The sequence below is a fragment of the Berghia stephanieae genome, chromosome 10 (assembly GCF_034508935.2).
Source record: "Berghia stephanieae isolate SIO BIC M18660-M18661 chromosome 10, UCSD_Bste_1.3, whole genome shotgun sequence".
In the NCBI taxonomy this organism is placed as follows: Eukaryota; Metazoa; Mollusca; class Gastropoda; order Nudibranchia; family Aeolidiidae; genus Berghia; species Berghia stephanieae.
In genome coordinates this window covers 27,998,699-28,016,057 of record NC_088369.1, presented here as the reverse complement: position 1 = coordinate 28,016,057, position 17,359 = coordinate 27,998,699, and the positions used below count along the sequence as shown (strand labels likewise).

Sequence of the window (17,359 nt, the reverse complement as noted above, 5' to 3'; positions counted from 1 at the left end):
GGAAGAGTTTCGTCTCTGGCCGAAATGATAGTGTCGATCAATTTCTGGTGTTGTAGGGCGAATTAAGTAACACTTAAAAGAGGTGCGCCTTCAAAAGAAAAAAAAAAGAGCACCCCCTCGCCCCCCCCCCCCCAAAGAAAATAATAAAGAAACCAAACAACAAAACATTGCTTTTCTCAACCCATTGTCTGCAGCAGCTTATTTTCTTTCACTGCGATATTGATTATCTGTGATGTTGCGTATTTCGTGTTGTTACTGAAGTCTGTTACTGAAGTCAAGTCGTGAAAGATGAATGATGTCAATTTTAAACCCCAAACATCAGTTGATTAAGATGACCAACAAATCTGAGATTTCAAAGATTTCTCGTATTTTTTGAAACCTTGTGTTCGTCATGCCTTGTTTTATATATTAAGCAATCCAGTTGAGAGATAGAAGAGGAAGGGAGAGAGAGAAAGAAAGAAGAGAGAGAGAGAGAGAGAGAAAGAGAGAGAGAGAGAGAGAGAGAGAGAGAGAGAGAAGGGGGGGGGGTGCTTGGACAATTTGCTTCCTGGTGTCACGATCCAATCAAACTGACCCCTATAGAAAATTTTCCCTTACATAAAATTTTGGATTTAGGAAACAAAAGTAAACATAGCCTTTAGTTCCTTCATGGCGAATTTGACACGTGTGTCTACAAAAACATTATCACCGGTTTCTTTGGCCATCACATGTTGTATTTCGTGGTTTTGATAAGAGGCCCAATTTCATAAACTTAAACAATAGCAACACAATTTTAGTGTAGTGTAAATATGATATTTTCTCTATAGTGCTTTTACTATCTTTATATGTGAACCATCGCCTCAATCTGGTGTAATGTCGGACTGAATCAGATTTCAAGATGGGAATTGAATGTTAAAATGATAAAAAATAAGGAAACTTTTGTTTTTCTGTGATTAATATATAATAAAGTATGAAAATTTAATCAAAGTTTAATTTTCTGACATTAAATTCAATTTCAGCTTTTAGTTCACTCCGACACCTTACCAGTTTGACTTGATGGATTACAGTTTCTTCGTATTCCCAGATGACCAGAAAAATTAGTCGCTGATATGGCTTTGATATATTGATAACTTCATGCACATGGGACAGGTTACACACTTCATGAGATCTGTTAACAAAAATGTACAGAGTGCATTTAGAGTTAAATGTGAAATTATTTTCATAGCCCTCTGATATTGATAAAAGAAAAAAGAAAAATGGCTCGGGTTCAATTGAAAATAATAATATATGGTAATTATATTTGGCCAAACCCCGTATCTAAACAAGCTCAGAGCGCTTAACAGTAAAGTGACAACTTTCATTCAACCATACAAGCACTCAAACATGCAGTTTGAAACAAAGCAATATAATTCTACAGCGTTACATATTAGAAAGAAACGTTTTAAGAAAATAAAAACAAAATGATCAACTAAAATGTGTATTTCTGAATATTTAAAACTTACTTTATTTCTAACATCTCTGCTTCATCCAGATAATAGTCTGTAGTTTAGTATAGGGATCCAACAGAGGTAATCGTTACAGAGATATCTTCTTCATGCCGTGAAGCAATACCGCTCACCGGCACTGGAAATTTATATTTTGAGAAGGCCGGATTTTAAAACTTATTATCGTATGCTGGTTCCAATATTATTGATGGAGTTATATGGATAAACATTTAAATTGACGTTCAGACCTGTAGCATTAATGAGTAAAGGATTTGTAAGCGTCTAGTATTTTTCTGGTCATCCGGCTACCTATCTTAGTTGATTTCACAATAGATATTGCCTTCACTCAAACAGACCATACATTAATATGCATCCCAGATCGTCCATTGTTTGTCCTCATTCCGTCTCTACATTCCTCATGTCCCCTCTCTCCTTATTATTCAATTAATGATATTTTCACAATTTCTTTTTTTATATCCAACACCACTTCCTCCTCCCACACAGAGATGAGGTGAAGAACGTTCAGCTTACTAGGCGCACCCAAGGCGCCTTGCTCGTTCCATTCTTCGTGTCAACGAAGGTCATCGTGTTTTTCACATTTCTGGCCCTGACAAATTTCACAGACACGGCCATGACAGCATATCGTGTGTTTCTCACCATCGGTGCCTTCCAGGCCTGTCGTGTAGGAGTCGTTTTATTCATATCGTTTGCCATTTCACACTTGGCAGAGGGTAAAATCGTGCTGGCAAGGGTAGAGGTGAGCGAGCATGGTCGTATTTTGTGCCTTCATAACTTTTGTCCTCCTCAAGCGTTTAAGTTGTAGAGCTGTAGATAGTCACATTTTCCGTATTTTTTTTTTTTTATTGTTTTTTTTTTTAAATTCCCAAAATCTGACCATGCGTACATTCCAGCATTTTGTCGGTGTGAATTTGACGGTGAATGTTTAATTTGAAGTGCTGATTATCAATTGTGGTTTAAACTTAATACTCTCATTTAGGAGAGTGAATCAATTCTCTAAAGCGGTAAAAGACTTCAAATGTCGTTACTCTAATCATTTCGACATTAACTTCAGTTTTTTCCCCCTGGATAGTTCATACCGACATAATACAAGATCAACGCGGTTGGTCGCGTCACAAATGTAATACACACTTATGTAGTCAAGACAATATTCCTTGAATCTCACCATTAAAAATTTAACAGACGCGGCAATGACACCATGTCGTGTGTGTCAAGAGAAATTCCAAGGAATTCTCAAACCTTTTCTGTGTTTTTCACCATCGGCACCTTCCAGCCTGTGTAGAATTCGTTCTATTTATATTGTTTGCAATTTCACGCCTAGTACGTTTTTTTTAAAGATCATATTTTCCATTTTTCTTATTCCATCAACACACAAGTAGAGAATCCTTTCCACCGCCACCTGCGTTTTATCTCTTGATAAGTAGGATTTATGATCCATTGCACAAAACCTGCCACCAAAACTGATGATTTTGAATAAATGCTTCTTCTTTTTGAATAAATGCTTCTTCTTTTTGAATAAATGCTTCTTCTTTTTGAATAAATGCTTCTTCTTCTTCTTCTTCTTCTTCTTCTTCTTCTTCTTCTTCTTCTTCTTCTTCTTCTTCTTCTTCTTCTTCTTCTTCTTCTTCTTCTTCTTCTTCTTCTTCTTCTTCTTCTTCCTCCCCTCTTCTTCTTCCTTTTCTTTAGGCGTATACTTGTTGAACGTGGACTCCCAAACAGTCAGACGGAACTTCTTTCTGGATATCATTTGTGCCATGCGTCCTGCCTTTGTAGTTCTCCTCATTCAGTTTGCTATGACTTGAAACCTGACCACCTCCTCCTTGACCTCCCTCTGCTCCTCTTGCCCTCGCAGCACCCTCCATGCAAAGCTTTTCTATTGAGGTGTCTTTTGATATGGCCAAAATATATGAAAGCTACAATTTCTTAATAGTTGACACGAGTTGGCAATCCTTGAGGTCTATTCTTTCCAAGACGCAGATCTTTGATGTTTTGGCTGTCCATAGGATTCTTAGACTCTTCTGTAGCACTTCATCTCGAATGCACTTATCATTCTCTTTTCATCTGTGTAATTGTCTGTGATTCACAGCCGTATGTCGCTATGGGGAAAATGCAGGTTTCTATTACTCTTCTCTTTAGGAACTATCCCTGGCACGTCCAGATTGGGTACAGTGCAGTTAGTTTAGCTTACGCAAGTGCTAATCGGTGTCATATCTGGACCTGACTTGCCATCTGCCTCTATTCTTCAGCCAATATCGGTAACATTTTCTATATTTACCAGTCGCTCCCGCCTTTGTATATATACATTGTTGAGCGAGGGCTCGTCTTGTCCCGGTCCATGCTTTCAGTTTTCTTTGCATTGCGATGAAAGCCCTTGTCTTCGTTGTGCTTCTTTTAAAAATCTATCAAATTGTCGAGTCCCTCCGGAGATTGGGTCATCAGAATAGTGTCATCTGCGTAGTGCGCAGAACGTACATGTCAGCGCCCTCGATATGGATGTCTTCAAAATCAAGATCATGTCCGTCACTCTTTACTTCTCTTGTGATTGCCTCTGTGTACATGCTATATATTGATGTTATGTAACTTTGTCTTACACCTCGTCCTATATGAAACCATTCGCTTTTTCCACTTTCGTGTATCACTGCAACGTCTGCATTTTACATGATATCATATTTATAATAAAAAAAGAACAATTTTTGTATTCAATTCTAGCCTTTACAGGAAGCCAACGGAGACGTATTAGCATTTTGGTTGGACAACCAAAATAAGTGTTTCCTAAGATTAGACGAGCGGCATTGTTTTGAACTCGTTACAATCTATTGAGTTTCTTATCTAGGAGGCAAGCAATGAGAAAATTACAACATGACTTTAACCATGTTGTAAATTTGATGCTCCATGGATAAACTGTTGTCTAAAATAACACAAGCTTGTTAGACAAGGAAACGGAAGCATCACCAATTTTCAGGCAGAGCAAATCAATGCCTTGGAAGAGCAGATCAACACTTCTGTTTTACTATCATTAAGCTTTAAATTATTGCCGCCTATCCATGACTTAATACAAGAACAACATTTTTCTATACTTTTAACTCGTGATGGGAGTTCGCTGACATGGCATCTATTTTTAGTTGAGTGTCATCTGCGTGTTTATGATGATCTACCCCGTGTGATTCAATTATTTTTGCTAATAGAATTAAGTAAAGTGCAAACAATCTAGGACCTAAAACTGACCCCTGTGGCACAGCTTGATTTAAATTAAAAATGTCAGAGAATCCCCCATTAACTGTGACTCGTTGAGTTCTCCCGTGAGGTAAGAATGGAACCATGCCAGAGCAGTACCACCAATGCTAAAATAATCATGAAGTCTGTCACACAGGATTGAAGGATCTCTAGTGTCATGTGGAGCCGACAAATCTAAAAAAAAGTAAGAATTGAAACCTTTCCATTGTCCCGGGCATCAAAAGATCATTCGTTATTTTGAGCAATGCGATGTCTGTGCTGTGGTTTTCACGATGAGCTGACTGAAAAGGTTCGTCTAAATTGTTTGATTCATTGTGATAGATTAACTGTTTTAAAATGACTTTTTCGAGATTTTTAGACAAAATCGGAGGTTAGAGATAGGTCTATAGTAGTTTTTTAAAATTCATCTGGGTTGAGATTATATTTCTTTATAATAGGGGTAACAATTGCAGTTTTATATCTGGCTGGCACGGTTCCACTTCTTAGAGTTATTTATTATTTCAGTAATAGTGTCTAACAAAACGTCTGGACATTTTAATAACATTTTAGCTGGTATTGGGTCCAGGCTAAACGTCTTTGGTGGTGCAGATAAAACTTTGACCTCTTCTGCGGACACTTCCTTGAAGTCTGTGAAAGTTTGGACAGGAATATTGACTCGGGACTAATATTTATAATCAGACGTCATTATTTGGATTATATATATGTATATATATATATATATATATATATATATATATATATATATATATATATATATATATATATATATATATATATATATATATAAAATTGTATTTTTGTCATCTAATTTTTTTTTATGACGACAGCGCTGTTTTGGCAGCTTTCCTGTCTCTTCGAGGCTAAATTGTCAAATGGCCTCTTATTAACAAAAGGTGTGTTTACTTTTTGTCCTTGTGTTTCCGGCTGTTTGTGTGTGAATGTGTGTGTCTGTGTGTATGTGTGTCTGTGTGTGTGTCTGTGTTTATGTTTGAGTGTGTGTATGTGTGGGTTTACATGTAAGAGTAGATTCTCTAAACTGTGCGATTCTATCGTCAGCCGGAGTTTTTCTCTCTCGAAATATGTCTTTTAAAACAGCGGTATCTACTTAATAACAAGCATAATTCTTATTTTTTTATGTCTGTAACCGAATTTTACAATTTTCTGAGAATTTTTGAATTTTCTCGTTTTTCTTCATTTTTTTTCTCACGATCAAATTTAAAGCAGGGATACTTTTGTAAAGATGCTTCAGTAATATAGTCTGTGAAATGTTGTTGAATTGGAGTTATTATTACGGTGTACGGTGGTGGATGGTCGCTAGTAAGAAATTAGATCTGTGTGGGCAAGTGTTGATTTTTCCCCCTTTTTATGCTTGCATATTTTTGTTTTTTTGTTATGGCCGAGTAATATTTTAAGTCGAAACAATACCCATGTGACGTAACGTGTAATAAAAAATGTTACAATGAAATATTGGTTGAAATAGTTTTGAAAGGTGTATTATGATCACCTACGCTCCACTGGCCTGATCATGGGGTTGTTATTCGCGGAATTGGGTTAAAAATTTTGTTGCATGAAAAGGGCTTAAAACCTCCAATTGCTTGAAACCTCTAAATTCTGCTTTAAAAATGTCACTGCATTGCTTTTGCTGTTATCTATTTAGACATGATCTATGAGGTATTTTATCCAACGAAAGTCGGTCTGAGGGAAGGAAAAAGTTAATTTGATTTATTTATTTGTTTATTTTTTTATTGAATTATTTATTTTGTTTATTATGTTTTTTTTCTGCAATCACCACCACAGTGTTTATAGAAATTTTTGCGGTAATTGGAACATTAGTATTTTTCCGTGAAATATTTATTAGGTGTCTCATATCAGAATTCGAGGAAAAGGAATACGGTATGTAAACGAACATGCCTTTTAGAGAGAAAAAAAAAACGGTTTCCTTCAGTTTCTAACCCCTGTTGTTTAATTGGTTCTCATTTGCCTTCCTAATCATGACAGATACTTCCTGTTTATGAAACCAACCAATGATAGCAAATTCATTTTTATGATGTGGATTTGATGATTACTTTCTCCCTGCTGCTTTTATAATCTCTGCATGTTTGCAGCTTCCCCTTTGCTGTTAGATTCAGTTTGTTTTTCCTTGATAATGTAATAATTTCCCCGTGCATTTCAAAGTGTTTTAGATTTATTCGATGAATCACGGTCTCTGAATTGGCCTATCCTTCATTGTCTTTCATGATATCATTTTGCTTTTCTTGATATCAGCTGTATCCCCCTTTATCCAACGTAATCAACCCTTTTCATACAGGTCAGAGATGCAGATCGTTCAGCGTGCACGGCTCCTCCAGGGAGTTTTGTTCATTCCTTACTTCGTGTCCACGAAAGTCTTCGTCTTCCTCACTTTCCTCGCCATAGTACAATTATCAGACAAGACAATGACATCCCAGAGTTTGTATATCACCATTGGCGCCTTCCAAGCGTGTCAAGTTGGAGTCTTACTGTTCATATCCTACGGCATTTCAAATATGGCCGAGAGCAAAACGGTGATAAATAGGATGGAGGTGAGAATTCATGAGAGCATTCGTTGCTTGTAAGACAACAACAATAACAACAATAACAGCAATTACAACAATATCAACATCGGCAACTACTACAAAAAATGCGACCATTACCCGTTATATAAATAGTAGATGTATATTATTTTATACTGTTTTACATCCTCCCACTTCTACTTTTGCCTTATATTTCATTTCTTCGTCCCGATGATGTCAATACAAAATATTACTTGCCGCTTTTGCTAAAAATCATTATGATCCACACATTGCTACGCGGAATGTCCCGACAAGAGTCTACGATTCTATGGAATTAAATTGTCATCCCATCTCCTTTCCCCGATCTCTGCAATCATTTTACATAAATTGTTATGGGTCTCTTACGAACGGGCTAATCTTGTAATCTTGTGTAGGATGTAGTCATTATTTGACTGCATTGAGAAGAAATTAGATAAGCTGGGCGGATTTAAGTAAACGCTTGGCTTTTCCTTTCCTTTCTAAATAAAGCAAATTTCAGATCTCAACTCTGCTCTTGCGCTCGTTTCCACCCGTAGCTCCAGCTACGAAGGCACTTTTTGTGACATGATATATTCTATAGTTCCGACTTTATTATATTATTAAACGTTGTCGTTAAGACATATTTTGAATATGTTTTTGACTCGACGAAATGGAATATTGAAATAGAATAGTATTGAATTGACTTCAAGTTTAACACTCTCTTTTCCAGCTTTCTCTTTTCACATTCGTTACGATTCAACCAACGTTTTTCTCATTTAGATTTCTTTTGTACATCACAATATTTGAAAAAATATTTTTTTTACAATTATCGTAACTTAATGCTGTGTTGTACCGCTTTTGCTGAACATATTAAATGTATAATGTATGTACTTATTCCTTTTGAGTTAGAGTTTTAATATTCTATTTTGATTTTAGTTTTAGATGGCTATGACATTTCGGGGGGTGGGGGGGGGGGATCTTGAAAATGGTTGGTAAGAAGAGGGTTAATTCAATTTTTACGCTTGCAAACCAAAGTCGAGAAAAGAAAAGTGAGTCAGGCACGGCGGATCCAGGGTTGTGGGAAAGTTTTTACGTTGGTGTTGGAAGCATTGTTGCGTTTACCTTACCGTCGGGGTCCTCAAAGCTGCTCGTTGGGTTGTGGTCTTATTCTTTTCATACGCCATTTCTCATGTGGCGGAGTTGAAAGTCACATTCCAACGTATGGAGATGTGGAAACATGGAGATAAATCGTAGTCTTACAGAATTTTCGGCTGACCTGCCGTTAACGTGTCCCGATAGAGTTGGTCTATATTATTTATATAAAGGCGGTATATATTATTCATATTGGGGGGCGATTTGGGTCTTTTCTAAAAAAAAGTTAATTACCTTTATTGGGCGGTTTTAATCATTCTATATCGTCATTATAAGTTAATAAAACAATATTGTTGGTGAAAAATGTAAATTATCTGTACTGATACCCGTTTTGCGACCTAAGTTGGTGTTTTAGCATTAAAAAAAAAAAATCTTGTGGCAAACGTTCCACAAAAACCAATGAAGGAATGACCTCCATATTTTTTCCCCCTCTTAACAAATTAAAGAAATGAGGAGCAGGCACGAGTATAAGAAAAAGATCTGAACAAGTGTGTATGAAAGGTGCCAGACAAAGACAGAAAGAAAACGAGAAGAAAGAAAAAACCATCCCAAAAAATCAAGTCTACCTCGACTGGGGATCGAACCTCAGACCTTCTGATTACCGGTCCGGCGTGCTACCATTACACCACAGAGGCTCCTTTTATCAAAATTGTAGCATAGTGTGTCACCACAGAGAGATTTTACAGCTTTAGCTTATGGAATTTTATTAGAATATTACAAAGTTGAGAATCAAAATGTTATGACAAAATTGATATTAAAAATTTATAATATGGATTATAATTCAAAATACATATAGGTGCCATATCAAAAAATTCTCTCAATGGTGACATAATATATTTTTGAAAAACAAAAGAACAAAACCGGAGAGGTGTATTGATTCTAAAAGTAGAAAGGGGTTTCTTTACCACCAAACATTTTTTTTGGCCATCTTCCATCCACAAATCGTGACACCCCCCCCCCCCCTCCATTTTCCTCTTTCGCCGTCGTTATGATTTCTGCAAAAAACAAAATGTATTACTGTTTTAATTATTATTTGTTGTTGTTGTTGGCTCAAGTAGGGCATTGAGTGGAAACGTCTTCTTTAAATTTAGTAATTTCTTGCATTTATTATTGTTAAATTCTTCTTCTTCTTCTTCTTCTTCTTCTTCTTCTTCTTCTTCTTCTTCTTCTTCTTCTTCTTTTTCTTCTTCTTCTTCTTCTTCTTCTTCTTCTTCTTCTTCTTTTCTTCTTCTTCTTCTTCTTCTTCTTCTTCTTCTTCTTCTTCTTCTTCTTCTTCTTCTTCTTCTTCTTCTTCTTCTTCTTCTTCTTCTTCTTCTTTTTCTTCTTCTTCTTCTTCTTCTTCTTCTTCTTCTTCTTCTTCTTCTTCTTCTTCTTCTTCTTCTTCTTCTTCTTCTACCATGATATACCGTCTCTGGCTTACTTTTGCAAGCAATGCTCTTTAATGTGGCATATCAATATTCTTTTTATTATTCGAGATCTCTGTATCTGATATAGAGCTGCATTATGCTTAGAATCGATTGATGGCAATTTGTTGACACCCGCCGGATTAATGGAATATTGAATATTTTTAAATAATTTGTAAACACGTATTCTTGTTTCCTTTTGTTCGGAGAGTTTTATATTTTAGAATTCTTCTGGAGAATAAAGAGTTCCTGTAGATACTTATTTACAAACTGCTGTTGGATAATGATCACTTATATTTTGTAAATGGGGGGGGGGGGGGGGGTGTCTTGGTTAAGAGCTTTGTATCTTTGATTTCTGTTGTTGGATATTATATCAGTGCTTTTGTTGTCGTTTGTGTGTTTGTTGACTGTAATTACGCTTCAGATACACCCTTATGATTGTATGCGGGCTAGAAACAGCATGTGAACCCTTTTTAGTTCTTCTTCGTTTCTTTTATAGAATTAATTCTCCCTTTTTACTATATTTTTTTTTCTTAAAGACGCTCTGTAGCCAAGAATGGTGTAGGCATTGAAGAACGTTTAATCTTTATGGATGCCCTTCGGTGTGAACCGCCTTCATTTTCCTACTATTTGGCATGTTTGAGTCGGAAACGCTTTAAAAACTAATCATTGCCCAGAATGACTTCATTATATTCAGTTAACGATAGTTATTTATGTTTATTGTTGTCGTCTCGTCACCGTCACTGTAACCAGAATTGAAATTGGCTACATCCGCCGGGCAGTGCGGGTCAAAGGCCTTACGGAGACCATATCCAGGATGTCTGCTAAGCCGGCCTTGCTAGTCGTGCTCATTGCCCTCATCTCTTGGACGGATCAGCCAATCCTGTCACATCGGCTTTATCTGCTCATAGGGCTGATTTATGTTTCTAGGAAAGGTTTCATCCATCGAATCTCCTGTGCTGTAGCCGATTTATCCGTAGTTTTACCAAGAGTGAAGGTGAGTGACGTTTTATTTTCTGACTTGGTGTCGTTGATGGGTCTTTTTTTCTCTCCCCAAATTAGCTATTAGGGACTGAATTACTAAGAATAAAAGTCATCAAATTAAGTTGGGTTCTATAAACTTAATAGGTTTCTGAATGTTACGCTTGCTTTCACTTGTATACTTCGGGATTCAATTTTTTGTTGCCATGGTGACATTACAGTTGTATGATACGTGTAGATGTACTTAATTGATGCTCCCACCTAATGGCCATGTGACCTCTTGTCGATATGCCTGGCAAGTTACTGGCATGGATGCCTTTCTCTCTCTCTCTTTCTCTCTCTCTCTCTCTCTCTCTCTCTCTCTCTCTCTCTCTCTCTCTCTCTCTCTCTCTCTTTATTACGATTAACTTGTAAATTGGATCTCGGGCTATTCAATCAGCATACCACAGCACATACACATTTGAATGTTAAATCAGTTATTGTATATGGAATTTATATGGGGTATATTATACACTGGCCCTAAAGTTGACACTCTTAGAGAGCCTGATTTCAAACCTGTTTCACACCTAATTTTATGTTTTCGGACACAAAAACACAAAATATTTTCACTCAGTTGAAGGGACAGCTGATTCGCCATCTAAAATAATATTTTGGTGCGTATGAATATAAATCCGACGTTTTTCTTTTTTGGGTCAAAGTGTAATTCAAGCAGGCGTAGATGGATACAAATGGCGAATCGAAGTTACTAAAGCCATGCATCCAAAAACCATCCCCCCCCCCCCCCCCCCCCCCCCCCCCCCGTCCGTTCCATGTCCCGTGTACACGGAATATCGCAAATTCCTCCAAAGTGACAAAGTGTGGTGCAGTGATTTTTTTTTTGTATGCGGGCTATTTTAATTGACATTACACATTTTGAATACCGATAGTGATATACTAAACAGTTCTCTCATAATGTCGAATTCCTTTGATCTTTTCGTCGTTTACAATTAAATATGACTCAAAGTTTAAACTGTCTACATTAATGGAGTGATGATTCTCCTTCTCGTGGGGAAAATAGTCAGAACAAAGTTGCATTCAGTGGCATAGCATAGCAAATAATTTAGGGTTGTTTCAAATGGTGAGCTCACAACGTTTTTTATTTTTATCTCTTCCGTGGTGGACAACGGAGTAATGTCTTTCACCGACCAACTGTTGAGCAAGACAGCTTATAAAGGTCGCACAAGACAAGTCACGGAAACCCACTGGTCGCCCATTGAGCACGGTCCATGTTTGCCATTCTTGGATTATGTTCACTTTGGGGGGGGGGGGGGGGGGGGGGGGGGTCTTGTGAATGTAATAATGTGAAAAATCCCTGAAGCTTAACTTCTTTAATACCAGATTCCATGTAAGTTTTGTAAAGTGTAATCTTTAATAGGAACCGCTGTTTTCAAATACAAGAAGTGCATGATTAAAATGACATAATTATTAATTTGACCTCTCCACTTGAGTTCCTGATTGTGGGTATTAACAGTATTGCTATTCGCCGCATGCCATGAAAAAGAATTCTGCACTTCGCGTCTCTGGAGAAATACTTGTAAATTTTCCTCAATGTGACAAATTTGCATGTTTAATCCATATTGTTATCAATTTTTTAATGAATGTTGAAATCACATCAGGAAGCTGCGCATCTGGCTTGCAACTATTAAAACGTAACATCCATCCATCCATCCATCCATCCATCCATCCATCCATCCATCCATCCATCCACCTATCCATCTATCTATCTATCTATCTATCTATCTATCTATCTATCTATCTATCTATCTATCTATCTATCTATCTATCTATCTATCTGCCAGTCTATCTATCTATCTATCTATCTATTTATCTAGCTATTGTATCCATCTATTTATCTATCTGTCAGTCTATCTATCTATCTATCTATTTATCTATCTATCTATCTATCTATCTATCTATCTATCTATCTATCTATCTATCTGTCTATCTATCTATCTATCTATCTATCTATCTATCTATCTATCTATCTATCTATCTATCTATCTATCTATCTATCTATCTATCTATCTATCTATACATCCAAAATAAATTGTTTTCTTTTTTAAGTGCATCGTGCCTAGTTTGTGAATCTTTTATTATTTTGTTTTTGTTTTTGTTTTTGTTTTGATTCTGTTTTTAAAATTGTAAAAGATTTAGTTACGTAACTTTTTCATAAAGCGTTACTTTGCTGCATTTTGTGGGAACAGAAAGGTGATGGCCGACATTTTGTGTCTTTGCTTTGGCTTTTATGCTTCAATTGTTTTGCGACATTCATCATCACCCAATGTTTGTTTCTCTTAATATATTTAAATTTCCCAGCAATTATTTCGATAGTAAAAGTATCTAATAGTAATAGCCCTTCTTATGATTCCACTGAGTATTCAGAATTGTTTTATAATCTCATTATCATTTACATCACTTTATCACTATTCCATATTTCCACCACTCAACTGCATTTCACACATAAAATACATGCTTTAAAACTTATACTCAATTCATTAAAAAGTATAAAGGAGCATTAGCTTTCTTCACACGCACCATGCTGGAAATGTATTTGCACTCCGATCCGTTGATTTCTATACCTAAGCTTTCTACATTTGGATGATAGAATAACTTTAAGCTGACTACTGGAAAATGGGAAACCCACTGTCTCTTACTCTCAGGAAAATGCAATCTCTACATCGAAAGATTAAGCATGATTGAAATGGAATACATTGATGAGACCTGTTATTCAAACGGAAGTTGGGCGACAATATTATCCGCATAACATTCGGTGTTATTTCGGTATGGAAATAGATTTCCAAGATGGAGTTTACAGCGAAAACGAAATTGATGAATCAGGTTCACCCCGATATAATGGCATTTTGAAACTCTCAATACCAGAGGATACACGTGTCTTTAACTATCTGGTGAAAGGAATTGGAGGTGCCATTTTTTTTCGAGTTGCCACTTCTTTATTATTTATCCTAGTTTCAACCCAAATGAGTCTAGACTATCTATGCAATGAGAACAGTGATGCTATACGTCAGATATGGAATTGATCTTGGTTTAACCTTGTCTTAACTGTTGACCAGGGCTGAGATGAAGTACATTCGCCAAGCGCTACGGGTCGAAGGTCTACTTGCCACTGTGGCAAGGATGTCCCCAAAGCCTATCTTGTTAGTCATGCTCATTGCTCTCATCTTCTGGACGGGCCAGCCTGTGTTGTCACACCAGCTCTACTTCATGGTAATGATGGTCGAGATTTCTCGGAGAGGGTTTCTAGAAGGAATAACCATTGCAGTTTCTAATGTAGCTGTTCTGTTGGTGATTGTCCCACGGTTTAAGGTTAGTGTTGCACTCCCTCCCCCCCCCCCCCAAGCGTCCCAGGTCCCAATTTAGATCGCTGGTTAAGATAATGTTTAGCTACTCCCCCCCCCCCCCCCCCCTTTTTCCCCCAATCTATTTTTAGAAATACTATATCGAGGACAACTTAGGTCTTGAACTATGCTTGGGCTATCTTGCATTAATTTCCACACGAGCCATTAATAATAATAAAAATTAAAAAAAAAAAAAATACAAATAGTAATGGTAGAAAGTGACCCTCAACCTGCCATACTCTCCAACATGAGACTTCAAAGTAGTCAATCAATATTTTAAGTAAAAATGTGCCCGTTGTGAAGATAATTCTATTTTGTTAGAATACACCAGCATAGACAAATCTGCTTCACTCATCATAGTCTTGGGTGAGGCCCTCCAAGTGTAGCCCTTTATTGCGTGCCTGCTTCTAGATCATCCCTTATTAACAAGGTCTGCCTCTCTTTCTTGTTCTTTTAAGTCGGAGAATATTCGGGAGAGAAAAGGTAACTGAATTACAACCTAATTTTTACAGATGCGCTTTGGATTTTAAGAAAAAGGGATTGTGTTCATAAATGGTAAACCTTGTAGTCGAGCCGTTTCTCAATGCCTTTCTATTCCAATTGTTGCGTGACAGACTGTTTTGGGTAGGTGGTCGTGAAAAAAGATATTTCCATGTCAGGAGAGGTGGCTATAGATGAGAAAGAAAGGAGCGCGATTTTGTTCCTGTAAAAATCGGATCTATCTATCTATCTATCTATCTATCTATCTATCTATCTATCTATTTGTCTGTCTGTCTGTCTATCTATCTATCTATCTATCTATCTATCTATCTATCTATCTATCTATCTATCTATCTATCTATCTATCTATCTATCTATCTATCTATCTATCTATCTATCCATCTATCTATCCATATATCGGTCTATCTTACGTAATGTGTGTATGTAATTGTCCGAGAAGGCGACTTTTTAACACTCCAGAATGCCGAAGTATACCATAATTACTAACCTTTAAAATTATTCAGTTATTATGAATCTACTGATTTGTGAATTGTCGAAAACGCCGCATTTCTGCAACGAAAACTTCATTAGAAGGGCTTACTAGAGCCGATGGTTAAATTTTATTTTGTTGGTTGCAAAGTCTTTTTCTCACTGAGAACCCCCCCATTAATATCCGTTTTTATCAACACAGATTTATCCTTTTTTTTATTTTGTGATGTTTAATGTACTCTCCTGTGATTTAGGATGCAAGAGGTTTGTCGAAAAATTGTGTTATGCGTAAATTTATGGTGCAGTTGCTCTTTTAATCGCCATTTCAACGCTTTTCCCTCCCAATTGCTTATAAAGATCCCAGCAACCCATTTCCAAGCATTGAGAACACCTAATTTCTAATTTGGTAACATTCTTGCTCATAATTTCTTTACAATTCGATTCTTAATTCACTTAATTGTTACACGATTAATTCCTCATCATAATTAGTTACATTTCACAAATAAGATTTGAGCTAATACTTATTTCCTATATAAAAGTTTGCATGCGCATTTCAGCATATGCGCATGAATAGTATTAGGTAGGTGTGCATATCACCTTCTGAATTCTATACTTAACTTGTGTGCAACGCAATGTTGAATTTTTCCAGTTGTGTATATGTATGTATATGTGTGTTTTTGTTAACAGCAACTTTTGATTCTTTAAGTTTTCATTTACTTGCTACAAATTATTTTCTATAATTCAGTTCCTTAAGATTTGTCCCTTCATGCAGTATATTGTTGAGTTATAAATTTTATATTTGGAAACTGGTATACGCAGGACTTTTCAATTTTGATCAGTTAAACCCATATCCTTCCCTCTCAGACATCAAACTGTCGATGTTGTTTTTGTAAAGATGTATTGTAGTATACGTGACTGTGATGATAACTGTCATAATAACACTGGATGCAGGATATTGGAACCCTCGGTCACTTACCTTCCTGGTACGTCATAATATACTTTTCAAGAGGCAAAAACATGACTGAATTTAACCTAATAATAATCGTCAAATACCAACAATAAGAATGGTGCTCTTTCAAAGTATTTCAAAATGATAAACAAATAGAATTATATATTTAATTAATAATGAATAAATGAGGAATAAAGAAATAAGTAAAAGCGCGTACAACAACAGCAACACGGAACGTGTTTAAACATGGAACATAACCGCAATGCCTAAAAGTTTACATATATATAAGGCTATCTGGAATTAGATGGAAGGCAATTAATTCACATTTTGTCCAAGAACAGACAAATGCATAAAATGTTTGTGGAAGACCATAAGATTGCTAACAATCTCATGACGCCATATAATAAAGAAATTAGGAAGTTTCTTAGTTTCTAAGAATTGCTTTCACAAAAATTAAAAGGTTTGGTTATTTTGAAAGGATACCAGAATTTGTTTGGAAAAAACAGAAAGTTGTACTATGGGGACATCTCCTTTAGACTGGGCAACGTTGAATATACTCTACACAGAACATGAACGAATAATAACTCGGAAAATAATTATACATGTGGACTTTCAAATGACTGCAGAGAAGTTTATATATGATGGTATGTGTTTGTTATAAATTTTAGTACTTTGTTTGTTTGTTTATTTTTTAAAAATTGCTGTTGTTAAGTTGTCCTTGTTGCTCTCGTTGTTGTTCTTTGTGTTTTTTAACCAACAATTGACGCTAACAAAGGTCTTGATCGTTTTCCTAATACCTTACCTGGTCAACAAAAGTTAATGAAGGAGTCAAAATAAAGTCCATATTCACCATCTATTAATAAACCATTTTGTTGTTGTTTCGTCGTCGTCCACATTGACCAGAACTGAGATGAAGCACATCAGCCAGGCGTTGAATATCGAAGGTCCTCTAGAGGTTGCTTTTAAGCTGTCCGCTAAGCCTGCCTTACTAGCCATGCTCATTCCCCTCATGGATCGGCCTTTGTTATCCTATCACTTCTATCTGCTCGTATTGATGCTTCACATTTCTCGGAGCGGCTTCCTCAATGGGATCTCTCTTGCTACTACTAATGTAGCCCAGCTGTCGGTAATTTTGCCTAGGTGCAAGGTTAGTGGGTTATTTATTTTTTTTTTTCTTGTTTTCTTGGGTTTTTTGTTGTTTTTTTTTTTGTTTTTTTTTTTTTTTTGTTTTTTTTTTTTTTGGGGG

General features: G+C 36.3%; 1 protein-coding gene across 17 annotated transcripts in view; it reads left to right on the top strand.

Moving 5' to 3' along the window:
- LOC144980920 (ATP-binding cassette sub-family C member 4-like) overlaps nt 1-17,359 on the top strand; it is a 139,549-nt gene that overhangs the window by 63,831 nt on the left and 58,359 nt on the right. For 3 of the 17 annotated variants that reach the window (XM_078928843.1, XM_078928847.1, XM_078928842.1), the window contains one exon: nt 1,968-2,220. The exons of 8 other annotated variants lie outside the window; for them this stretch is intronic. In XM_078928843.1, coding sequence (XP_078784969.1) covers nt 1,968-2,220 — 253 coding nt within the window. Of the gene's footprint in view, nt 1-1,967; nt 2,221-7,023; nt 7,277-10,572; nt 10,817-13,910; nt 14,164-17,016; nt 17,261-17,359 lie in introns of all 17 variants that reach the window. 6 more of the 17 variants (XM_078928850.1, XM_078928846.1, XM_078928848.1 and 3 more) reach the window with 4 other exon arrangements.